Source organism: Oncorhynchus keta, chromosome 26 (genome assembly GCF_023373465.1).
Source record: "Oncorhynchus keta strain PuntledgeMale-10-30-2019 chromosome 26, Oket_V2, whole genome shotgun sequence".
NCBI classification, from domain to species: domain Eukaryota; kingdom Metazoa; phylum Chordata; class Actinopteri; order Salmoniformes; family Salmonidae; genus Oncorhynchus; species Oncorhynchus keta.
Window position 1 is genome coordinate 35,845,083 of NC_068446.1, and position 26,850 is coordinate 35,871,932.

General features: G+C 42.5%; 1 protein-coding gene across 3 annotated transcripts in view; it reads right to left on the bottom strand.

Annotated features, from left to right (window-relative positions):
• LOC118359322 (chemokine-like protein TAFA-5) overlaps positions 1 to 26,850 on the bottom strand; it is a 118,147-nt gene that overhangs the window by 16,176 nt on the left and 75,121 nt on the right. For all 3 annotated transcript variants that reach the window (XR_004820637.2, XR_004820638.2, XM_035737817.2), the window contains exon 2: positions 15,670 to 15,819. Coding sequence is in view for 1 of the 3 variants with exons in the window: in XM_035737817.2 (XP_035593710.1) it covers positions 15,670 to 15,819 (150 nt within the window). In the remaining 2 variants the exon portion in view is untranslated. The remainder of the gene's footprint in view (positions 1 to 15,669; positions 15,820 to 26,850) is intronic.

Below are 26,850 nucleotides of genomic sequence, written 5' to 3' on the forward strand. Positions count from 1 at the left end.
CACGGTGCGGAACCTCCAGAGACGGTCCGCGGTCCGGAACCTCCAGAAACGGTCCACGGTCCGGAACCTCCACAGTCCAGAACCTCCAGAGACGGTCTGCGGTCCACGGTCCGGAACCTCTAGAGACGGTCCACAGTGCGGAACCTCCAGAGACGGTCCACGGTCCGGAATCTCCAGAGACAGTCCACGGTCCGGAACCTCCAGAGACGGTCCACGGTGCGGAACCTCCAGAGACGGTCCACGGTGCGGAACCTCCAGAGACGGTCCACGGTCCGGAACCTCCAGAGACGGTCCACGGTCCGGAACCTCCAGAAACGGTCCACGGTCCGGAACCTCCAGAAACGGTCCACGGTCCGGAACCTCCACAGTCCGGAACCTCCAGAGACGGTCCATGTTTCGAGACCTCCAGAGACGGTCCACGGTCCGGAACCTCCAGAGACGTTCCACGGTCCAGAACCTCCTGCGACGGTCCATGGTCCAGAACCTCCTGCGACGGTCCACGGTCCGGAACCTCCAGAGACGTTCCACGGTCCAGAACCTCCTGCGACGGTCCACGGTCCGGAACCTTCTGCGACGGTCCACGGTCCGGAACCTCCTGCGCCGATGACCAGTCTAAGCACGGAGTCCAGTCCAGCTCCAAGGTCAGAGTCTTCTTCTGTGTCCAGCCCGGGTCCATGACTGGATTCACGGGATGAGAGGGTTCTTCGTCCCGCACCAGAGCCGCCACCGACACTAGACACTCCCCCCCTCCCAACCCTCCCTTTTGGTTTCAGGTTTTGGAGCCAGAGTCCGCACCTTGGGGGGGCGGGGTGGTACTGGTTCACATTTAAATAAATTATGATGAACCCAAATCATGCTGCGCCTTGGTCTACCCATTTCGACGAGCGTTACAGGTAGATAAAAAGTCATTCAAAAGTAAGCAAAAAGTGATATAACCATTACTGAGCATGTTGTTGTTGCTAAGGGGGTTACTTGCTAATATATTTTAGACATTTTTATTAAATAAAATACTTTGCAAATGTATGTCATTAATTATTTTTATATGTTGTTCTTTAGGGTATTTTGTAAAAAAAAATGCAATTGTATTTTTGCCTATCCCTGATTGTAGGACAGTGAATACTCCTCCACATTGAGACTGTACCCCAGATGTCAGTGAGTTTGTGAGTTTTGTAAATACTGCTGTGCATCTTATTCCAGTCTCAGTCTTCAGGTCTTAATGGGAATACCTGCAGAGTTGCAAACCATCTGCATACCCAGACCCCTTAGAGTTAAAGCCTGCCAGTTTCCCCCCATGCATTAGCATTAGCATTAACATTAACCACCAAACTCTGTAACGACAGTGCCTTTTAGGGCAGCCAATTTACTGGATCTTGTTTTCATAGTGTAGCCTCCGATGCTAAGACGCTCAAATCATGTCAGAGGCTGGGCTCACTGAGGCTCCATTGAAGAAGCACATCTCATTCAAGAGGGATAGCTACCAAACTCTCAATAGAGACAAACACATTCCAGGAGTCACCACTCACTTTATATATGGAAACAGTGAGCCTCTCCGATCACAATGTTCTGCTTTGCTAAACTGTGTGTAGGCCTAACTGCTCAAGCCTTTAAGAGGTTAAAGGTTTGTCGAATTGTGTTCTGCTTTGATGCAATAAGCAGTTTCTGAGGAGTGCAGTCTGGAAAGTACAAGAGACATCCATGCTTTTTATGTCTATGCTGCATACAGTAATTCACCTAATTAACAATGTTCTCTATTCATCAGCTCACTGGTGCGAGTCACCTCTTTCTCACCAAATCACAGGCGTTACTATGTAGTGCTGTGTTCATGATAAGAAAAAAGCCCTTCTCCATAATTACTCAAACATGGCCCCTATTTTAATGAGAATATTCTGCTCGTTTGGTGGGCTTGATGAGGGTCTACAAAACAAGGTGTCAACATGGCAGAGGTGAAAAGGTAGAAATGGTTTTGAAACTACTGAGGGTTCTGTTGAAAGTTTGAATTTCTAGTCAAGCTGAGCATCTATGACATACCAGCAGTGTTCTATGGATGTTCTGGTACTTCAACAACGGCCCAGGTCAGTAGACAACACAGACATTTGTGATGGAGATGACAGGCTGCATCTCTGCACCAACACTCACCTCCCTCATCTTTCCTACTGTACTGAGCAGGGTCTCAAAATGTCAAATTGATGACCTAATATCAACGAAATAATAATAATAATTACATCAATCTATTTTTATTCCTTCTTTTAGTACAGTTAGGCTGATAGCACATTGTTTATATTAGAGGTATCCGAATATTAATGCTGTCATTTCAGTCATCTGCGATATTCTATTCAAATGGTAGTGTAATCAGTAAGGTTTGTCTGAATGGCTTTTGACTTCATTCAGTAAGCAAAATATAGTTATCATTGCTTCCTCTCTATGGGCATAGTGGAATGTATTTGTTAGTTTTACAAACGTTATCACCGTCACCATAGCGTCACAACTCTCCTCCTCTTTTACTATTAGCCATGTGCGGAATGTCGTTCACCTATGATCTTCTAGCCTATGGGCACAGCACACTAGTACAACTCCACCACGCTAGCTGAGGCACCAATGGGCAGAAATCTTGTGATGTATTTATATATGTCAACATACCCCTAGATTCTTTCACTTGTGTGTTACGTCAACAATTTACTGACAAACCTCCACCTCCCCACCACCACCTGCTGCAGGCCCGCCATTGGCCAACTGAATTAAAGTAGGGAAGCGAGGCTTTCAGCCAGAACTGTCGTGAAGCGATTTGGCCGAACAGAAGTTGATTTATAAGCGAATTACCTTGATATGCCTTGATAAAACAATTCAATTATATTGAAAGTCCTCTAAGCAGGAGAATTGAACTTAGGTTGGATAAATGGGAGCAAGCTTTAATGAAACAAACAAACAGACTCCCACCCTCTATTAACTGTCATGGCTACAGAGCCACACACTAAGACTCCCTCTCTAATGAGACATACGCTGTCTCTGCCGCTCAGAGAGCCTGTCACTCGGCGGGGACGCAGACTATGGAGGAACACAGCTGTTCCCAGTGCAGCCTTTTGTAAATCGATACATCAAAGTGCTGTACTCAGCCTGAACCCATAACTGCCAGCCAAATGCCCACAAACAAAAAGGCATGTGACGAATCCAGTCGGAGGAACCTGCACACACAGTAAGACTGGGCTCCCTGAGTTTATTCACAAGGTACCTAAGCAGAGCCAACTCATATTGCCTTAAAACCTGTAATATGTGTGGGCATTGTTATTCAAAGGTGTAATTAGAAGTGTCAGGGGTAGAATGTAAAAAAATTTGAGTGAGAGAGAACACATTCCATGTAAGATTTAATCACAGCTCCAATGAATAAAGGCTGTTTTGTCTTGTCATTTTTTTGCAGAGTGTATTAAACTCGGCAGGATAGAGGACATTTTTCTTTGTGTGCTCTTGTGGAGACATTGTTTCTTAATCTAATTCCCTGGGAATGTCTGGAGCTACATCTCTATCCTCAATCATCCCAGGACACCTTCCCTAAGTGCGTGCGCCACACGCTTCCCTTGATAACGCTTTCATTAATTCAGCCGCCTGTCTTTGCTGGTCCTCGAAACAGCTTTCATGGGAAGCCTTCCAGCTCGATCTTAGACTGGAAGCTTTCATGGGAAGCCTTCCAGCTCGATCTTAGACCGGAAGCTTTCATGGGAAGCCTTGCAGCTCGATCTTAGACCGGAAGCTTTCATGGGAAGCCTTCCAGCTCGATCTTAGACCGGAAGCTTTCATGGGAAGCCTTGCAGCTCGATCTTAGACCGGAAGCTTTCATGGGAAGCCTTGCAGCTCGATCTTAGACCGGAAGCTTTCATGGGAAGCCTTCCAGCTCGATCTTAGACCGGAAGCTTTCATGGGAAGCCTTCCAGCTCGATCTTAGACCGGAAGCTTTCATGGGAAGCCTTCCAGCTCGATCTTAGACCGGAAGCTTTCATGGGAAGCCTTGCAGCTCGATCTTAGACCGGAAGCTTTCATGGGAAGCCTTCCAGCTCGATCTTAGACCGGAAGCTTTCATGGGAAGCCTTCCAGCTCGATCTTAGACCGGAAGCTTTCATGGGAAGCCTTCCAGCTCGATCTTAGACCGGAAGCTTTCATGGGAAGCCTTCCAGCTCGATCTTAGACCGGAAGCTTTCATGGGAAGCCTTGCAGCTCGATCTTAGACCGGAAGCTTTCATGGGAAGCCTTGCAGCTCGATCTTGACCGGAAGCTTTCATGGTATCGCTGCTTATGGACATGCTTTATGGATACTAGAAGCACAGGGATCTCAATGGGATCCTTGCTGTGCAGCATGATGCACTGTCCAACTTCAAGCTCTGTCTGAAGAGCAACGAGAGAACGAGAGAAGGCATTGAATCATATTGAAGGTGCCTGGAGTACGTAGAAACTGTGGTGGGCAGGTAACTAAGACAACAAGTCTACTATACATAGGCTACCAATATAGAGAAAAAGGATTCACAAAGAACAGCTTGGCACAAATGACATCTTGCTATTAAAAAGAGGTTCATGTGAAAAAATACCATTCATTGCACAGTGGAGTTGCACCAAAGGTGCAGTGTGACAGTTGAATCACACCCTTGACTCGGAACAGCCCCTCTTTTCTCCAAACGGTAAATGCCCCACCACATTCCCCTGAATTCATCTTGAATTCTGCGGGTCCCTATTAGGCCTGAGCGATGGCCCAGTCCCAGCTGTGTTCAGCCAGCATTCTGCAGACAGAGAGGGGGAAGTGGTCTCTGGAGCCTTGGCGGTCTTGACCCAGTTAAGGTAGGCGCTGACTGATGACCGATGCAGAGACCTGCCGACAGGATTTATTGAGACGATAAATGAGAGGGGCTTTGCGTTGCGGTGGACGAGAGATTATTTATATATTTTGATAAAGATGTTTGGTAAGCGCTACACAGCCTTGCGTTGCTGTCTTTAGTTTCTGTTCCTTTGCATGGAAATAAATAAATAAAACTAAACTCGTCTTGATAAAAAAAAAAAAAAAAAATAGTATTCAGTTGAGAACAAATTCTTATTTACAATGACGGTCTACACCGGCCAAAATCGGACGATGCTGGACCAATTGTGCGCCGCCCTCTAGGACTCCCAATCACAGACGGTTGTGATACAGTGGGATTCAAACCAGTAGTCGCAGTGACATCTCAAGCACTGAGATGCAGTACCTTAGACCGCTGCGCCACTCGGGAGCCCCACTGCAACAAGTCCCTTTCATTTATATTCCCCAGAAAAGTCCTGTTAAAAGCTTTTCCACTGGAAATGCAGTTAAAAAATAATTGAGAACAACACTATGGCAGCAAGTGCTGTAAAACATCATATGCTATTTGTGTAATAGTTTAGCTGATAAAAATCCAGAGTAGATTAGCAATTTACAAATATGTCAGAAGCATGACATAAACTGGCCCAGGTAACCACCAGTTACACTGTAGAGTTCATAGCTCAGATAGTCAGAGAGCCAACATCTGTGAGCACCGTCTGCCCGGGTGTTGTACTTGACATTTTAAACAAATCAGCTTGAATCAATAGCAAAGGTTACGACAGCAACACTCCGGGCCTCAGCGATGCTAAATGGAGTCAGTCTGCTTAGTGCTGAACCCTCTCCCTCCCCTAAATGCTTGACCGTCGCCGAGCCTGTTCCCTTCCACGATCGATTGGAAATGACGTAAGCCACTCCAAAAAGACTGGAAGCCTTAAAAGACATTTTGAGGTCTTCATTTAGGATTGTTGTGTTGTAAATGCGGAGGACGGATATTAACTGTGGATTTCAGAGGCTTAGAGGTGTTCTGTCCAAGTTAATAGTTGCATAATGTCATGGGCAAAATGTATCAGACAGACAGTTTAACGGTAAAATTTGAAAAAGACATCAGTTATTCTAGGCATGAGTTCCAGGGAGTTCCTCATTTAAATGATGGAAAGCAAGTACCAATAACAATTAGCGATTGGGTATTTTACAACACACGCCTACCACTACAGAGCCACTCTCTCGGAACCGTTATAGGTCTATCATGATATTCACCAAATGGTAAACAACTAATCAATAGTTCATTTGTTACTGGAGTCACAAGGAAGCAAGTTAGGGGAATTCTAGCTTTTTCCATAACCAAAATGAGACAATCAATTTCCACTTTAGTAAGACTATCAAGGGAAAGGGGCTACCACTCAAATGAAGGTTGATTGCTCCAAATACCAAAACAACTCTCTTTTTCAGTAATCTTTTTACTTTTTCTACTCTGAGAGGGTAAAAGTCTTTCTAGGCCCATTGGCATTTGGGTCTAAATGGATAGCACAGTGCCCCCTGTCACAGCCTGAGGCTGACTGGAAGTGGCAGGTGTATTATTCTTCTGGTTGCTGGTTCCCTGGACAAATTCTAAGATATTTGAAATGCTCTGCAGTCACTATAGTGCCCTCTAACAAATATCTCTGTTCAGCATTGCAACACTTCAAGTTGCGTTAAAGTCTCCAGGACTCGCCAAATTTGAGTTGCACCGATACAAAATGTTATAAAAAATAAAAAAATGATGTGCAGTTAATTACATTGATCTCAAGACTGTTTCTTATTAGGTTCCGAGAGAGTTTTTTCTAGCCACTGTGCTTCTACACCTGCATTGCTTGCTGTTTGGGGTTTTAGGCTGGGTTTCTGTACAGCACTTTGAGATATCAGCTGATGTAAGAAGGGCTTTATAAATTTGATTGATGGATTGATTGTTGACAAAGCACGTACTGAGTCAACAGTCCAAATGTGTCTTCATTCTGAACTAGCTTGCTTTCCATGTCTCCTATCAGCAATTGGCCAATTTATAACTTTGATCTTAGACATTTTAAGATGAAACATCTCCCCTAAATGCAGTCTAAATTATGTAGTATCACAATTACCATGGCTAAATGTGAAAAATCATTGACCCCCACAAATGTTCTCAAATGACCCACATTTATCTGGGAGAGTTGTGTGGCTGCACTTGACCCTAAGCTGCAGACAGCTGCATGAATAAGCCCTCTTGCCTCTTCTAGGAAATTGCTTCGCAGCAAGTCACAAACATGGGGTTTATCAGTATTAATAGAGGTGTCCATGCAAATGAGCTCCATTCATATTGATGGTGGTTGTAGTGTTTCCAGGTGACAAGAGTTGAATGTGAGTTTGTGTGTGACAGGTTTCGAACCCAGGTCTTCTGTGCACCAGAAGACTGAGCTAAAGCCTAGGTATTACAAGTCATCTGGTGTTAGGCAACGTTACTCATCACACAAGTGTGGCACACATACAACCATTAATATGTACACGTATAAGTTCAAATAAAACGTATCCAGAAAGAAGAAATGTGCTTTCTTGACAAATGTATTCATTGATTCAATTTGAGGCACAAGAAAAGCTATATGTCGTTGTGTGAAATTACAACTCACAAATAGGTGAATAAATGAAAAAAATGAATTACATTATCGTTGGTTATTAAAGTGACCAAAACGTGTATTACATCATAAGAGATGTGGGATTCCAGTCATCTAGGCAGAGATCCTTACTATTTACACTTCATTGGCATCAATCACTTGCAACACTGATTAAATTATTTAATAAAAGCCATTTTGGATGATTGATTTGTATTTATGGCATTTGTTTGGGTCTGTAATGCCAGTTACTCATGCAAAGAAATTAAACTCATCCGTGTTATGACAATAGCATAAAGAGAACGTTTTGTCATCGGTTTTACAGCTCTTATTGAGTGGATCCTTTGAGAGGTGTCTCTGGGAAAGGGTGTCACGGGGGAAAATAATCTGCCATGGTGATACAGTACATATTAATTCACGCATCATTCATCCTCTTTCATTATAGATATCATCTTATAATCATTTGCCCTTTTGCCATCCTTCACTTGTTTGTCTCAGCCATATAGGCTTGTTGCTGAGGTCACAAAAAGGATTTTGGAGGCCCCCCTCCACTCCCTATATCCCATGAACACCCACTTATGAAAATTGCCTGGAGTGACAGAGTGGAAGAATGTGCGTTTTTTTATGTTGTCTCTTTTTTTTCTGTGGCCCCAGACCAAATGGATGTTGTGTGGGATAATGATGTATGTCCTCATGCGTTAAGGGGACTTGTGAGAGCACATCATGTTTTACTGCTGCAACAGCAAACATTCCCAAGGACAAAGGTCTGGCCTGGTCACCTATATTTTCCAATGTATTTTGAGAAATAATTTGGCGATAACAATAGAGCATAATTGTAGGCAGTAAAGAGTATCACACACATCACCAGTCGCTCACTGGATTTGACATTGAAATCCCCCTATGAAAGAGAAAGTATAGACAACAACTTCCCAGTATGCACAGCTGGTTGAAACAATCAAGTTGCATGACTTCTCAGCCAGGTTTGTCATCAGATCTGCATGGATCATGCCAAGGGACAACCCGTGTCTCAATCAAGTGTAAACTGCCTTCATGGGACACACTGCTGTGCAAACAAAACACACTCCTGAAATAGATGTCTTCAATGCTGGTTTTCAATCAATTGGTTAATTTGTTGAGAAAGTAAGGAACTCAAAGCCGTTCCCGCCGCAGGAACATCCCTAAACACAAAATAAATTATAATCTGTCTATTACATTACAATAACATTAAAAAAAGAATGAAAAGCGAATCAAAAGGCAGGTCATGATATGAGAAAATTGACTATTTGTGTTACAGCAAAATTATTTGGTGCCTTCTAAATTAGTCACAACGCTTTCTCAGAAAAATAAGCATCTCTGTGATGTTTTTGTGTCCTTCAAAATGCTAATTGCCTAATGAACAACATTGTTCCTTATTACAAATGACTAGAAACTGTAGGGAGTCGCGTCATATAGTCTAAACACCGTCACATGAAAGGACTAAGACCGTAGCTTCTTTCCAATGGACAGATTTCATTACAACATGCTTGTCTCCATGGCACATTTTAAGCACCTCTAAAAGACTGCGGCAGGGTAGCCTACTGGTAGCCTACTGGTTAGAGCGTTGGACTAGTAACCGAAAGGTTGCAAGTTCATATCCCCAAGCTGACAAGGTACAAATCTGTCGTTCTGCCCCTGAACAGGCAGTTAACCCACTGTTCCTAGGCCGTCATTGAAAATAAGAATTTGTTCTTAACTGACTTGCCTAGTTAAATAAATGAAAATAAAAAATAAAATAAAAATTGACCTGAAAAAAACATGTGACAGATGACTGCAAAACAAATGTGTGTGTGTGTAAATCTCTTCCAATGCACTAGCATGTGTAGTGTTGAAACGCATACTGAAAATTGTGTTCTATTATCTGACAATTACTGCAATGGTATACATGCCATGATTGACTGTACCATGTTTGATTTCCTCAAACAACAACTGCAATTTTAACAATAACTTGAATAGTTTTCGAAGACTGCCTTGTCTCATGCTGATTCAATCAAAGATGCGGTTAGCTTACGTTTTGAAAGAGCCTGAAGGAGTTCTTCTATACTAAAAAAGAGGAGCTATCATACTTTAACCTCTTGCATTTCAAAAATGGTACAAAAACAATTAAAAAAACATGTTTTTTTCTTATCTTTTACCAGATCTAATGTGTTATCTCCTCCATTAATTTCACATTCCACAAACATCAAAGTGTTTCCTTTCAAATGGTATCAAGAATATACATATCCTTGCTTCAGGTCCTGAGCTACAGGTAGTTAGATTTGGGTATGTCACTTTAGATGAACATTGAAAAAAAGGGTCAGATCCTTAAGAGGTTTTTAAGAGAATGAAGAGAAGATTTACATCAGAGAATGGAGAACACATGCAATGCATTAAATATAGAGAGGGCAACCTCAAAGACATTGCTACTCTTCAGGCCAGACCACTGCTGGAAGGGGTTTTCCAAGCAGAGTAGAAACAAACCCTGGCCTGACTGTTATAGCCACAAATGCTATCACTGCTATTGATGCTTAAGGCTCACTCGTCTTAATGCTCCATCGTAATTCCCTCTTTAACAGTCCCTCTTTAAAATATGGTGAAGATTCTTACAAACAGATGTTGTGGTACAATACTTTTTTTGGGCGTCTACGCTCACCGCTCGAGAGGTGCATTAGTTAAGGATGTGAGAGAAATACTGTATTACTAGAGACCACGTCCATTATAAAAAAGAGGAAGGTTGAGAGAATAAAATTGTTAGACAATGTGTTGCCAAGGCTACAGAATAATGCATTGCAACCCTCACCAGTTGCATAACTAATTAACTGCAGCCAAGCATCGGCGGTAGCAGGTACATTTTATTAATGTTACATATCAATTGTTCTGAACCCACCTGAACACCTGCAAACACTTTATCATTGCGTACTCTGATTTATTGTTGCTTTGCGTAAATACACAGGAAGCATCATCCATGTAAGTAACTCAATTTATTCAAATAGGAAAACATTTAGTAATCACGTTATTCATCAATATGGTAGGTTCTTCCAGAAAGAAGGTTGCGTGAGGTCCCTTGAGGAAAAAAGGGACAACTACATTCGATGGAACTGGGGATAGAAGGGGAGGAGCAAAAGGATGAGTAAATGAGTGAAGTAGTCTGAAAACGTCAGGAGAGAAAGTTTAATGAGGCAATAAAGTCAGAGGTGGTGTGGTATATGGCCAATATACCACAGCAAAGGGCTGTTTTTAAGCACGACGCAACGCAGAGTGCTCGATACAGCCCTTAGCCGTGGTATATTGGCCATATACCACAAACCCACCGAGGTGCCTGATTATTATTATCGACTGGTTACCAACGTAATAAAGGCGCCGGAGGAGATGGCTGCCGTTTTACGATCTCCTAACCAATTGTGCTATTGTGTGTGTTTTTTTTGCATTATTTGTATCTTATTTTGTGCATAATGTTTCTACCAACACTGTATCTTATGACCGAAAATAGCTTCTATATCAGGACAGCGATTACTCACCTGTACTGGAGGAATACTTTTTCTTTAATAAGTCGGACGGGAAGGATTTACTACGCTCATCCAGAGGCAGCGCTCCAAGTGGCTGGTGACTTTAATGCAGGGAAACTTAACCTATTTAATCCCATCGGTCACAATAGTGACCGTACATTTTTTTTTCAGTTATATGGCTCTAAAAATGTTACTGAATGATCTATCAATGCATTTCCAGTAAATATTTAAATAATAAAGGGTCCCAATGAATGATGTGCAGTGTCACATGTTTAGTGTAAATTGTCACATGACCAGAGCTGTTTACTTCCTGGTTGCACCATGATAAGAGGATGGCTGCATCAAAGCTCCCAAACAAAAGGTTAGTAAAGTATGTTAACATAAAGTTAGGACAAAGCTTTTTGGTACACATCATCTTTAAGGTGTCTAGTTTTGATATATGCATTTACAATTACTCAATTCAGTGTGGTCATAGAATGTGTAAACATGTTGACGGCAACAATAGTGACCGGTGGGATAACACAGTGCATCTAGGTATACAAATACTGATACACATACATAGTTCTTGTTTTACCTAACGTTCTACTCTGTTCTTTCTTTTAGTTTCACTTTGAGTCAAGTTCTGGATATGTTGGATCTAGGTGACTGCCCAGACAAGGCATGCAACATTGCAGTTATCCCTCAAAATGAGAAAGATGCTGTCCTGAGTGATTGTGATTGCGATGGCTCAGATATGGACTATGGACAGGCCATTTGCCAGCCAGGCTGTTGAATGCATATGCTGAACCTATGCAAACAGATCATGACAGGAACAACGTTATCGGTGATGATGACCTACCCCTCTCCCCCCCATCCACAACCTCCCCCACCCCCTCCATTGTTGATAATGAAGAGCCAAGGGCCTCTACCCGCCAGAGGGTCCAGTCAGAAGAGCCAAGGGCCTCTACAAGCCATAGGGTTCAGCCAGAAGGGTAAAGCTGCAGGTGGTCAAAAATGAAGATTGAGCGTTCAAACAATCGAAGAGGCCTGCCACTGATGTGATTCCAAAACACATAGTATACAGCCCAAATATGCAAAAGTTTGGCACGAAACCACTGAGCCATGGAAAGAGATCTTTACTGGCTGCTACTGTTGAAGATCAGGCAAGATATGACAAAGCTTCTCACTGGCCAATCAACATGATGCACCAGTTCCAGAGAAGTCGTCATTGTGATAAACGTACTACCTATGCGTGTGAGAAATGCAAAGCGCCACTGCACATTGAGTGCTTCAAGATATACCATGGACAGTAGAAAAGGAGATGAGACCGAATGAAAAAGGGCTCGGACCAAAGAGTGAATGAAAATGAAAAGCAGCCTTTAACGGATTACATTCATTGGAAACGAAAATGTAATCCTGAACCATTTTTCCATTTATAAATAGGTAGGGTATGGCTACATTGCCATTGTTGATTTGCCTTGGAAAACAAAGAAAATGTATATTTTATATAAATCGACAGAATGGTTGCCAAATAGATAAGTCGTCATTAGACTGCTCAATTAAAAGGATTAAATTGTTCCGATGATAATACCCACCAGAGTGCAAAATATTCATGAAAATGTTGGCAGCAATCAGGATTAAGAGTAAACCCTCGACATCCGCTTTAGGGAGAGGTAAATTGATGGCCTATAACGGATGCAATTGAGATCAGCTGTGCTGGTGATTGATGGTTTAATGACAGATCAGATAGCGATAATCTGGGGGGCCATGGATGGTTGCAATTGGCCTGCAGGGTTTGTATCTGTACATAATGTGGTCCACATAATGCACCCGACATTTGAGATTGTAATATTTAGACAAATTCATATGAAAGGTTGTCTGATTTGAAATGTACTTGTATAGAGACAAATGACCAAATAATTGAATTTGATATTACAGGTTTCATGTCATCATTTTCCAAAATCTGTGTCAAAAGAGGTGTTAAAAGATGGCAAAAAAATTTTAAAACACCTTTTGAATAGGTGGCTCAGCTCTGTCTCAGAATCAAAGCTAATGTTCCTAAAATGTGTCATTGTTATGCTAATGTACGTGTCAAGTTGTAGCCTTACAGGCAAATTAGACTTCTTTCCTCATATTACTCTACCTGTCAAGTCAACAATGCTCTTTTTTAATTTTAATTTTCTTTCTTGCTTTACAAAAATATAATTCCCTCCTGAGTTACAATTTTTGAGAGACTGTAGAGACTTTGCAGTCATATTTTGAACCTCTCATCTTTCCAGCTGAGCTTTTTGGTCAGTTGCAATTACTCTTCTTCCAAATCTAACTTTTAATGTCCATAATGTTCATAACAACATGACATGGATCAAAAGGGATCACAATTATGTACTGTAGGTAGACCATAAAATGATCATGAAAAGCAGCAAACTACTCCGAATGGCTTGTATCCAATATCAAATGATACTGCAATGCAACAGAAGTCACTGGAATACACTGTTCTCCATGTACTGTCTGGGGTCACAATTACAGTCTAAATCTTCCCTTCAGTGACTGCCCTTGGACAGGTTGATGATTCATGATGCTTTCAGTACGATCTGAGAGGAAGAGGCGAAGTGAGAGGGTTCACTCATGTCAATATCTGTCCCTGCGTGAATACAGTGATAAGCAGACTGATAAGCAGACCGATAAGCAGTCCGCCTGCCTCTGCCTTTGGGATAACGACTCCCATTGTTAGGGAAGAGACAAGACCATCTCGTCATTATACAGTATCTCTCGTATGATGCTCTACATCACTAGCAGAAAAACACTATTGAAACATGTTGAAAAGGCGGCAATTTTTTAGGTGGATGTTTTTTTTGGCCTCTCTGCCTTTTGAAAGGCAGTAAAGAATATAATCTTAAATTGAGAAACTACATCTAAAGTACCTCCTTTGTTCTCTCAAAGACACCGGCGATCAATTGAAACGAGTAAACAGCAAAGCCACAGCACACAAATCTGCCCCTACAGTGACCCTTTGTCCACATTTAAAGGTCTCAGGTGTAACTTATTTTATAATCACAATGGGAAAGAGTAATGGGTCTCCAGTTAAGATGAACTGTACCGTGCCCCGTAAGTCATCCCCCTGGTCTACTGGAGTGATATCATTACATCCAGAGCAGACCTCAACAACGCCACTAATCTACCTGGTGGCAACAGTACCTCAACCCTGACAACAGAACCTTTTCATCTCTCACTCTCTCTTTAACTGAAATCAATACCAGGCACCCTGTCACTTCAGGGAGATGTTGAAAGGGGACCGGATAGCATGAAATAGCAGAGAAGCGAAACAACAATGGCTACAAACTCCTGCTTTTTGTTGATTCTGTTGATGTCTCTATTTCCTATGAACTAATACGCTGAAGGAATGTTTGACACAATATTTCCTTGAGAGCCATTTGCGACGGCAGCTGTTCCTTGTGTGATTAGAAAAAGGCCTTGAGGGTCTTTGAAAGAGATCAAAGTCACAGGTGAAATCATTACATGGTAACATTTCCACAAAGGCAGAGGCAATCTAAACTCCTATTGTGCCTTTGTAAATATAATCCAACTCCTTATGAGCAAAAGACAACACCGCATGGAGGATTACTGATTTAGTTGACTTTTGAGATATTTTTGCCCACATCCTTGCAGTTTGGCTGGAGCAGAGGGCTTAAGATGTGATGGATATATGGATTATCCTGTTAGAAATGTGACCTCTGTGGAACAAAGGAATGGGGATAGAGGACAAAATCATTTGGAGCACGTGGTACTGCAGCTTGGGGACCTTGAGAACTGAGGGGAAGATTAAAAATGATTGAAATCTCATTCATTTTTTCAGTCTGATGGAATAAACCCTGCTCTATGGTTCATTCCCCAATGTTTATTTCTGGAACAAACAACAAAAGAAAATGAGTGGCCGAGCTAAGATGCGACCTGACATAAATACCAAGCCTGCAAAGATACGGCATGCTCTAGGTAAGTAAAGGTCACTGAAGTTGAATGCCGACATATTTTTAAGAGCAACGACAACCACCAGACACCTCAGGTGTTAAACTTGTCATTAGGATGTTGTGTATGCGTTTCACTTAGGTAGAGAGGTATCATAGCAACAACAGCTACAGGAAGAGTGTCAAAGGCAAGTTGTCAACAGTAAAGCTGGAAAAACAGGTCACAGCGATCAGCAGCTTCTCAAAATGCCAAAACAAAGTTGAGGCTGCCTAAAATAGTCGCTTTGGTGCTAGGCAACATTATAGAAAGGGTACACATTTCTGTCACAACTAGTGCAAAATGCCAATTTCAGCCTTTATAAGTTAAGAACTTTTTGAGGGCTTTTGTCAAATCATCTTTGTAAGTATCGCACAAATGGAGAGAAGGTATTTTAACTTGACAGAACGTCCAAAGTAATATAAGCTCAATGGAATCCCCACAGAGAAAGACAATTCTCTGTGCAGCCAGTAGCTACTTTCCAATCGTCCCCAGATGGCAACCAGGTCAAGAACAGCAGGTGATGAAATGCAATGCAACATTCCATTCCCATACGAGATGCCTAAACCACCTCAGAGACAACAGAGTAATCCACAACATCAGAAATGGTCCTGGGGATACATAGGAGGTGGTGGCCCAAAGAGGCCCTCAAGGGGAGCTTTCTAAAGCCCCTCTCAATCCCTATGCTTGGGGGGGCTCTCTCTGAAAGTGAAAGATGGAGGTGGATCTTGGCTCTTACCATCTACACAAGCCGGTCTGGCTCTCGTGGTGCCGGCAATCTGTCCCTTCTTGCAGGCACACCTCGCCGTCTGTCGTGCTATGGTCCGCCGCGGCTGACTGCTGTCCCGGTCCAGAGTGACAATCTCACACGTACCTGCTGCCAACTGACCTGAAGATAGGAAGAGGAAATTATGTCGGACAGATAACAAGTGGAAGTGAAGGCATGGCAGAATTATCATATGGAGGGAGATACTGTACTTCCAGTGCTTAGACACATTGAGGTGAAAGGTCCCATTAAATGGATACATTTAGCAAAATTAGAACATTGACCAATCAATCATTCACCACCAATCATAACCAATCACAAAGGACCAGTGTCCTTCCTCATGGCCATTCCCCTCACATCCTATAGGCTAACATCATCTCTGACACAGTGGAGACTGCTTAGTGGAGGACGGCTCATAATAATGATGGAACGGAATCAATGGAATGGCATCAAAACATGTGTTTGATGTATTTGATACAATTCCACATATTCCGCTCCAGCCATTACCAGGAGCCCGTCCTTCCCAATTAAGGTGCCACCAACCTCTTGTGCTCTGACACCATCACACGTGATAAAATGGTCTCTAACAGTTTCCTTAGAAATCCACTTATACCTCCCAGTCATATTTCAGTGTTCATTTCCCTTCCTCAGTGCATGGATGAGGTGGGACAGTGGTTTGGTTGGACACCAGAGTTGTTGATGTATCTAAGTTCTGGGACCTTTTGACCTAGTTCCTGATTGGAGATTAACCTGTGTGATTGGACTGGACCTGGGGTCTTCTCCATAGGGATTCAGTGGGCTCTCAGAGTCAGCGGTTGTAATTTGCAAGCAGCGTGGTGTGGTGATTTAATCTGGCCCCAAGTCACAGTGTAGAGGTTCTGGGGAGTTAATTAAGTTTACTGCAGGGACACATCCAGAGTAATGGTGGGCTGTCGGATAGTGATTCAGAGAGAAATGTTCCAGCCTCTCAGAGGGTTCCCAGTTAAAATGGAGATGGAGAAAAGCACAACACATCTGTTCTCTGGTATAACCGGAGCAGATAGCCTAGCAGTTAAGAATGCTGCGCCAGTAACTGGAAGGTCGCTGGTTTGAATCCCAGAGCTCACTAGGGGAAAAATCTGTCAATGTGTCCTTAAGCAAGGCACTTAACCCTAATTGCGCCTGTAAGTTGCATCTACTAAAATATTTGAGAGTAATATTACAGTCAGGATAAATACTGGGATATTAATACTTTGGAATTGGACCTCCTGTCCTCCATCCAATTATTTCGCTAGTAATGCAGGTCACACGCTTTTTGATAAGGCACGACAGTTCTGAAACAATTACACTTGATTTGTGCCACATTCATTATAGATCAGTTACTTTGTAGCTGCATTACATTTAGATTAAAACTGAACATGCAGATTCACTGATTCACTGGCATTTAGACTAAGACTCCGTCAGTACTGTAACTACAGCATTGAAGAAATCATTGTCATATGTTTTACTGTATACACAACAGTGCACTGTCAATGCACAACCATTGGGCCATTTCAGCTATATCCATAGGCCCGGAGAAACAGGGAAGGTTACAATCCAATCCCACGTTGTTACATACTGTTGGACATGTGGAACAATCACCTGTGCTTCACATGTACCCCATATCCACCCCCCCCAAATATTCATTTTATTTCACCAGGTAAGCCAGTTGAGAACAAGTTCTCATTTACAACTGCGACCTGGCCAAGATAAAGCAAAGCAGTGTGACTGTAACAAACATCGTAGGTGGAAGAAGGAGAGGACCAAGGTGCAGCGTGGTACGTGTTCATGATCTTTTATTTATACTGAACACTAGAACAAAACATAGAATGCCCAACCCAACTCACACCCTGACCAACCTAAAATAGGGACATAAAAAAAGGAACTACGGTCAGGACGTGACAGTGACACAAACAACAACACAGAGTTACACATGGAATAAACAAACATACAGTCAACACAATAGAAAAGTCTATACACAGTGTGTGCAAATGAAGTAAGATTAGGGAGGTAAGGCAATATATAAGCCGTAGCAATTTCACAAATAACCACTGGAGTGATAGATGCATGTGCAAGTGGAGATACTGGGGTTCAAAGGAGAGGAAAATAAATATATATAAATACAATAAATAACAATATGGGGATGAGGTAGTTGGATGGGCTATTTACAGGTGGGCTGTGTACAGGTGCAATGACCTGTGAGATGCTCTGATAGCTGATGCTTAAAGCTAGTGAGGGAGATATGAGTCTCCAGCTTCAGTGATTTTTGTAATTCGTTCCAGTCACTGGCAGCAAAGGACTGGAAGGAAAGGCGGTCAAATGAGGAATTGGCTTTGGGGTGAGCAGTGAAAAATACCTGCTGGAGCGCGTGCTACGGGTGGGTGCTGCTATGGTGACCATTGAGCTGAGATAAGGCGGGACTTTACCTAGCAAGGACTTATAGATGACCTGGAGCCAGTGGGTTTGGCGACGAGTAGGAAGCGAGGGCCAGCCAACGAGAGCATACAGGTGGGTAGTATACGGTGGGTAGCGGGTAGTATACTAGGCTTTGGTGACGAAACGGATGGCACTGTGATAGACTGCATCCAATTTGCTGAGTAGAGTGTTGGAGGATATTTTGTAAATTACATCGCCAAAGTCAAGGATCGGTAGGATAGTTAGCTTTATGAGGGTATGTCTGGCAGCATGAGTGAAGGATGCTTTGTTGCGAAATAGGAAGCCAATTCTAGATTTCATTTCGGATTGGAGATGCTTAATCTGGATTCTGGAAGGAGAGTTTACAGTCTAACCAGACACCTAGGTATTCGTAGTTGTCCACATATTCACATATCCAGTCAGGACCGTCCAGGGTAGTGATGCTAGGCGGGCGGGCAGGTGTGGGCAGCGATCTGTTGAAGAGCATGCATTTAGTTTTACTTGCATTTAAGGGCTGTTGGAGGCCATGGAAGGAGTGTTGTATGGCATTGAAGCTCATCTGGAGGTTAGTCAACACAGTGTCCAAATAAGGGCCACAAATATACAGAATGGTGTCGTCTGCAGAGAGGTGGATCAGAGGATCACCATCAGCAAGAGCAAAATTGTTGATGTATACAGAGAAAAGAGTCTGCCCGAGAATTGAACCCTGTGGCACCCCCATAGAGACTGTCAGAGGTCCGGACAACAAGCCCTCCGAATTGACACACTGAACTCTGTCTGCACCCATGACCAGCTCTGATACCAGATTGCATAGCGGAGAAGGTACGGTGGGATACGAAATGGTCGGTGATCTGTTTGTTAACTTGGCTTTCGAAGACCTTAGAAAGGCAGGGTAGGAAAGATATAGGTTTGTAACAGTTTGGTTCTAGAGTGTCTCCCCCTTTGAAGAGGGGGATGACCGTGGAAGCTTTCCAATCTTTTGGGATCTCAGACGATACAATAGAGAGGTTGAACAAGCTAGTAATAGTGGTTGCAACAATTGCGGCGGATGATATTAGAATCGAGAGTCCAGATTGTCTAGCCCAGCTGATTTGTAGGAGTCCAGATTTTGCAGCTCTTTCAGAACATCAGCTATCTGGATTTGGGTGAAGGAGAAATGGGGAGGCATGGGCAACTTGCTGTGGGGGGTGCAGAACTGTTGACCAGGCAGATCTGTTGACCGGGGTAGAGGTATTCAGGTGGAAAGCAAGGCCAGCCATAGAAAAATGCTTTTTGAAATTCTTGATAATCGTAGATTTATCGGTGGTGACAGTGTTTCCTAGCCTCAGTGCAGTGGGCAACTGGCAAGAGGTGCTCTTATTCTCAATGGACTTTACAGTGTCCCAGAAAAGTTTGGAGTTTGTGCTACAGGATGCACATTTCTGTTTGAAAAAGATAGCCTTTGCTTTCCTAACTGCCTGTGTATATTGGTTCCTAACTTCCCTGAAAAGTTGCATATCGCGGGGGTTATTCTATGCTAATGCAGTACGCCACAGGATGTTTTTGTGCTGGTCAATGGCAGTCAGCTGGGGGCTTAGGGGGGTCTGTAAAAAGCGGCAACAGTGAGTGACTTATTTCTGGAATGATGGATTTTTAAAAGTAGAAGCTCGAACTGTTTGGGCACAGACCTGGATAGCATGACAGAACTCTGCAGGCTAACTCCACCCCCTTTGGCAGTTCTATCTTGGCAGAATATGTTATAGTTGAAAATAGTTGGGATGAAAATTTGAGCGGGACTACAGTGAAATAAAGCAATAAAAACTAGCCAAGACAGCAGTAGACAAGGCATAGTGACATTATAGAGAGGCATAAAGCAATCACAGGTGTTGATCAGGAGAGCTAAGACAACAATGGGTAAATGGCGAAGAAAGGGCAGAGTGGGTCAATTAGATACATACAGGACCTGGGTTCGAGGCTGGGGCCGACAGGTAACAGTGATTAGTTTGCAGCTTGCTAGGAGTAATGATCCAGCGTAATGATCCAGAGCAGCAGGAATCCGGTGATATGATAGAGAGACACAGTGCGATATGCTCTGGGTTGATATCATGCTGTGCAGACTTGCAGGTGATTGTCCGAGCTAAGGCTGGCTGATTCCGGGGGAAAAAGGCGAGGAAAGCTAGCCGTGGCTAACAAAGACTAGTAGCTAGTTAGCTGGCTAGCTGCTGATGGAAATTCCAGTTATAAGGAATCGAAATAGCAGATCCGTACCACAATGGGTGAGGCGGGTTGCAGGAAAGTATATTTAGTTCTTAGATAGAAGTGAGATTAAGATATATACAACAACAAAAAACGTCTATCTGACAAGTAAAGCATGAACGTTAACTCATTAGAATGGTCCGTGCTACCCGGCATCCTTGGGATGTCCCAGCCACCATTGAAGTTGAAATATAAAAAAGGTAAGGGTTAAGGTTAGTGTTTAGGTTATGGATGTCCCAAGGATCCCGAATAGCACTGACCACGTTAGAATTGGCCCTGCCTGTATGTAGCTTTAAGGAGAGAAAGCGAAGGTCCAAGTCTGCCGTAAATATACATTATGCTGCCATAAAATAGGCCTGTCACATTAATGATGGCTAGATGAAGATGCATGTGCAGATGGGGTAAATAAACACTCCATCAAAAGCTGAAAGATGGAGACGGATTTGCAGTCTCTACTGTATAACTACATCATCGATGTGATTATTGACATCTCACTCAAGCGCTTCCTGGGATTTCTGTACATTCCCTCCCTTGCTCAGATATCATTCTCATTTGGATTGATTTGCTGACTGCAAATGAAAACTCCAAAATGGACATGGCATCTTTATTCTGCATGATTCTCCTTTTCAAGCATGCCAAGACACAAACTTGAGCAATGAAATCAAAGATTTTTCCCAGCAGATTATTTCCTTTAGTATCACAGTACGCCTATCAAAAAAAAGGGGATGGTTTGTCCTTTCGCTGTTCAAGTTGAGGTAAAGCAAACATACTTTTGTAAGCTCTCTCTTGTTCGGTCTGTGATATTCTTGGTGAGGAAAAGTTGAGTAAAATACTGCTCCCATTTTAACCCTACCTTATTCATCTACTAAATCATAAACAACAAGAGGCCATTATCTTCTTCACATTTATATGAATAGAACACCTTCTGGAGTGCCATATCGCATTATGGGCAGCTTAGATCTTACATTTATTTGTGAATGATCAAATCACCACATATCACATGCTTACTATCCAGAGGTAGAACATTCTCAAAGGTGGCTATTGAAAATAAGATATGGCACACTGTGATTATGCTACAGGGAAAATGTATGTATGTCATTTGAATCATTCTATGATTCAATCCAATACAGCTTTTTTTCCAGGTGTGAAATCTCTGCTTTCCATTGTTGCTGTCTATTTTCTGTCCTGCGTCTGGACAGCTCGAATGGATGTGGGAATGCTCACCTCAACAAACAATGTTAAACACAAAAAACATTTATTTTGTCATGGCATACAGAAGGTCAAAGCCAGACAGAAGTTCAATGTTAAATAATGCTGCATTCACTACTGCCTATGTCCACAATGGTGCATAATTTCAGTAACATGTGTTACATACCGTACATCAATCATATGAATCACAAAACTGAACAGATAAACTTCCTGTTAGTGTTCATCCAAAATACTTCCCCAGTCTATGTTTGCCTCATCAACCATTGTTCCGAGCTATCCTGAATCTGTGCCACGTCCTTACCAATTGAAGTTTAAATGTAAAATGGTTAAGGTAAGGAATAAGGTTAGGTAAGGGCTATGGTTAAGGTAAGGAATAAGGTTAGGGCTATGGTTAAGGTAAGGAATAAGGTTAGGGCTATGGTTAAGGTAAGGAATAAGGTTAGGTAAGGGCTATGGTTAAGGTAAGGAATAAGTTTAGGGCTATGGTTAAGGTAAGGAATAAGGTTAGGGCTATGGTTAAGGTAAGGAATAAGGTTAGGTAAGGGCTATGGTTAAGGTAAGGAATAAGGTTAGGGCTATGGTTAAGGTAAGGAATAAGGTTAGGGCTATGGTTAAGGTAAGGAATAAGGTTAGGTAAGGGCTATGGTTAAGGTACGGAATAAGGTTAGGGCTATGGTTAAGGTAAGGAATAAGGTTAGGTAAGGGATATGGTTAAGGTAAGGAATAAGGTTAGGTAAGGGCTATGGTTAAGGTAAGGAATAAGGTTAGGTAAGGGCTATGGTTAAGGTAAGGAATACGGTTAGGTCTATGGTTAAGGTAAGGAATAAGGTTAGGGAAGGGCTATGGTTAAGGTAAGGAATAAGGTTAGGGAAGGGCTATGGTTAAGGTAAGGAATAAGGTTAGGTAAGGGCTATGGTTAAGGTAAGGAATACGGTTAGGTCTATGGTTAAGGTAAGGAATAAGGTTAGGGAAGGGCTATGGTTAAGGTAAGGAATAAGGTTAGGTAAGGGCTATGGTTAAGGTAAGGAATAAGGTTAGGACTATGGTTAAGGTAAGGAATCAGGTTAGGGAAGGGCTATGGTTAAGGTACGGAATAAGGTTAGGTAAAGGCTATGGTTAAGGTAAGGGCTATGGTTAAGGTAAGGAATAAGGTAAGGTTAGGGCTATGGTTAAGGTAAGGAATAAGGTTAGGTAAGGGCTATGGTTACGGTAAGGAATAAGGTTAGGTAAGGGCTATGGTTAAGGTAAGGAATAAGGTTAGGTAAGGGCTATGGTTAAGGTAAGGAATAAGGTTAGGTCTATGGTTAAGGTAAGGAATAAGGTTAGGGAAGGGCTATGGTTAAGGTAAGGAATAAGGTTAGGTAAGGGCTATGGTTAAGGTAAGGAATAAGGTTAGGTAAGGGCTATGGTTAAGGTAAGGAATACGGTTAGGTCTATGGTTAAGGTAAGGAATAAGGTTAGGGAAGGGCTATGGTTAAGGTAAGGAATAAGGTTAGGTAAGGGCTATGGTTAAGGTAAGGAATACGGTTAGGTCTATGGTTAAGGTAAGGAATCAGGTTAGGGAAGGGCTATGGTTAAGGTACGGAATAAGGTTAGGTAAAGGCTATGGTTAAGGTAAGGAATAAGGTAAGGTTAGGGCTATGGTTAAGGTAAGGAATAAGGTTAGGTAAGGGCTATGGTTACGGTAAGGAATAAGGTTAGGTAAGGGCTATGGTTAAGGTAAGGAATAAGGTTAGGTAAGGGCTATGGTTAAGGTAAGGAATAAGGTTAGGGCTATGGTTAAGGTAAGGACTAAGGTTAGGGCTATGGTTAAGGTCAGGAATAAGGTTAGGGCTATGGTTAAGGTAAGGAATAAGGTTAGGTAAGGGCTATGGTTAAGGTAAGGGCTATGGTTAAGGTATGGAATAAGGTTAGGTAAAGGCTATGGTTAAGGTAAGGGCTATGGTTAAGGTAAGGAATAAGGTTAGGTAAAGATATGCATTAAGGTAAGGAATAAGGTTAGGTAAGTGCTATGGTTAAGGTAAGGAATAAGGTTAGGGCTATGGTTAAGGTAAGGAATAAGGTTAGGTAAGGGCTATGGTTAAGGTATGGAATAAGGTTAGGTAAAGGCTATGGTTAAGGTAAGGGCTATGGTTAAGGTAAGAAATAAGGTTAGGTAAAGATATGCGTTAAGGTAAGGAATAAGGTTAGGTAATGGCTATGGTTAAGGTAAGGAATAAGGTTAGGTAAGGGCTATGGTTAAGGTAAGGAATAAGGTTAGGTAAGGGCTATGGTTAAGGTAAGGAATAAGGTTAAGGTAAAGGTATGCGTTAAGGTAAGGAATAAGGTTAGGTAAGGGCTATGGTTAAGGTAAGGAATAAGGTTAGGTAAGGGCTATGGTTAAGGTAAGGAATAAGGTTAAGGTAAAGGTATGCGTTAAGGTAAGGAATAAGGTTAGGTAAGGGCTATGGTTAAGGTAAAGGTATGCGTTAAGGTAAGGAATAAGGTTAGGTAAGGGCTATGGTTAAGGTAAAGGTATGCGTTAAGGTAAGGGCTATGGTTAAGGTAAAGGTATGCGTTAAGGTTAGGAATAAGGTTAGGTAAGGGCTATGGTTAAGGTAAAGGTATGCGTTAAGGTTAGGAATAAGGTTAGGTAAGGGCTATGGTTAAGGTAAAGGTATGCGTTAAGGTAAGGGCTATGGTTAAGGTAAAGGTATGCGTTAAGGTTAGGGCTATGGTTAAGGTAAAGGTATGCGTTAAGGTTAGGGCTATGGTTAAGGTAAAGGTATGCGTTAAGGTTAGGGTAGGGACGTCCCAAGGATCCGGATAGCACTGACCATCAACTATTCTGCTGAATCCAAGGCAGAGTTTATTACTTGTCACAATTCAACCCGTCATAATTCAGCCTACATTTACAAAGGCAAAGAAATAATACACCTCTGTCAGAGCTGCCAAAGTAAACCTTTCTGTGGATGAGCCTTGCTGCAACTGTTCTCATCAGAAAACTGAAACTTTCAATCCAATCTATTTCAGCAGATGAGTTGCTTGAGCACTTCAGTGATTATTGGAAGATTTTCAAGAGATGATTTGATTCTTTCTCTACTCCCTTTCACCTCATCCAAATAACTCTCAAAGTTATTTCAATGTTCACTCTCTTCCAATGTTATGTCGTTAATGACTTTACAGCCTTTTGACATAAAACATTTCTAAATGCCCATGTATGTAAGTCTTGGTACGCTACCATTGTTCAGAAATTGTGTAGGTGAGTGTGTAGCTAACCTAATTTTAATTAAATATCAAGTACATTTTCCATTAGAACCAAGGTGGCTTGTCGTACTGCATGACCTTAGATATTTATCTTTCGTCATAGGAAAATCTGCTATTTTTCCATAGTATCTGCAGTAATTATTTCCTGCTTTGGCCTTGTATTATCTTTCCTTGTCAAGAAACAGATAGAAAAACCATTAAAGAAAGAAGATGAAGAACAATAAGTGAACCCTCATGTTTACCCATGGTGCTGTGTTTTAATGGAATGTATTCAAAACCCCTGCGAGATCAGCTTATACTCCACAGGGTCTAAATACTACATCCCCCCCCCCCACATTACATACTTCCTCATTCCCTTCCATGAGAAACCAGAAATGTTGTTGGCTTTTTTTCCACCACTTTATTTGGATGCTGGGGAACCCTGAGGGCTATACGATATACTGCACGTAGCTCGATGTACCCAGGCGTTTTTTAATTAGCTAGTTTCAGTTAGTTTCACATTCCAGCTCAGGTTTCATCTGTACTACGATGGTGGATATTGCTCGTCCGTCTGCCGCCAACTCTAACAGGCTAATAACTGATCGTGCGTGTCACACACGGCCAGTCGAATTCCGAACTCGTCATTGAGACAATGCTGAAACATCAATCCATGAGCGAGTCAGTGCCACATTAACATGTTTGCCAAAATCAGCATGAAATTAAAGTTATCTTGCAAATTCAGCAGGCTATGATGTGAAATAGGCTTTTAATAGTGCCGTCGTTCTCTTACTACGTATTGTTAATGCCATCTTTGATGTGCTTTACTGTGCTTATCAATGAACACAACACCTTTTTCCCCACCCCTATCGATAAAATATTTTCATAACGTTTTACTCTACGTGAACTTTCAAATGTTCCTTGTAATTACAAAAGAAGTAATGTGATATTCATTTTAATGGCTTTAAAAAATATATATACAGTTGAAGTCGAAAGTTTATGTGTTCATTTTTTACCCCTTTTTCTACCCAATTGTTAGTAGCTACTATCTTGTCTCATCGCTACAACTCCCGTACGGGCTCGGAAGAGACGAAGGTTGAAAGTCATGCATCCTCCGATGCACAACCCAACCAAGCCGCACTGCTTCTTAACACAGCGTGCATCCAACCCGGAAGCCAGCCGCACCAATGTGTCAGAGGAAACACTGTGCACCTGGCAACCTTGGTTAGCGTGCACTGCGCCCGGCCCGCCACAGGAGTCGCTGGTGCGTGATGAGACAAGGATATCCCTACCGGCCAATCCCTCCCTAACCCAGATGACGCTAGGCCAATTGTGCGCCCCACAGACCTCCTGGTCGCAGCCGGTTACGACAGAGCATGGGTGCGAACCCAGAGTCTCTGGTGGCACAGCTGGCGCTGCAGTACAGTGCCCTTAATCACTGCGCCACCCGGGAGGCCGTAAAACTCGTTATTCAACCACTCCACAAATGTCTTGTGAACAAACTATAGTTTTGGAAAGTCGTTTAGGACATATACTTTGTGCATGACACAAGCCTGAAGGTACCACGTTCATCTGCACAAACAATAATACGCAAGTATAAACACCATGGGAACACGCAGCCGTCATACCGCTCAGGAAGGAGATGCGTTCTGTCTCCTGGAGATGAACGTACATTGGTGCGAAAAGTGCAAATCAATCCCAGAACAACAGCAAAGGACCGTGTGAAGATGCTGGAGGAAACAGGTACAAAAGTATCTATATCCACAGTAAGACAAGTCCTATATCGACATAACCTGAAAGGCCGCTCAACAAGAAAGAATCCACTGCTCCAAAACCGCCATAAAAAAGGTTATGGTTTACAACCGCACATAGTGACAAAGATCAACATTTTTGGAGAAATGTCCACTGGTCTGATGAAACAAAAATAGAACTGTTTGGCCATAATGACCATAGTTATGTTTGGAGGAAACAGTGGAAGGCTTGCAAGCCGAAGAACACCATCCCAAACGTGAAGTACGGGGGTGGCGACATAATGTTGTGGGGGTGCTTTGCTGC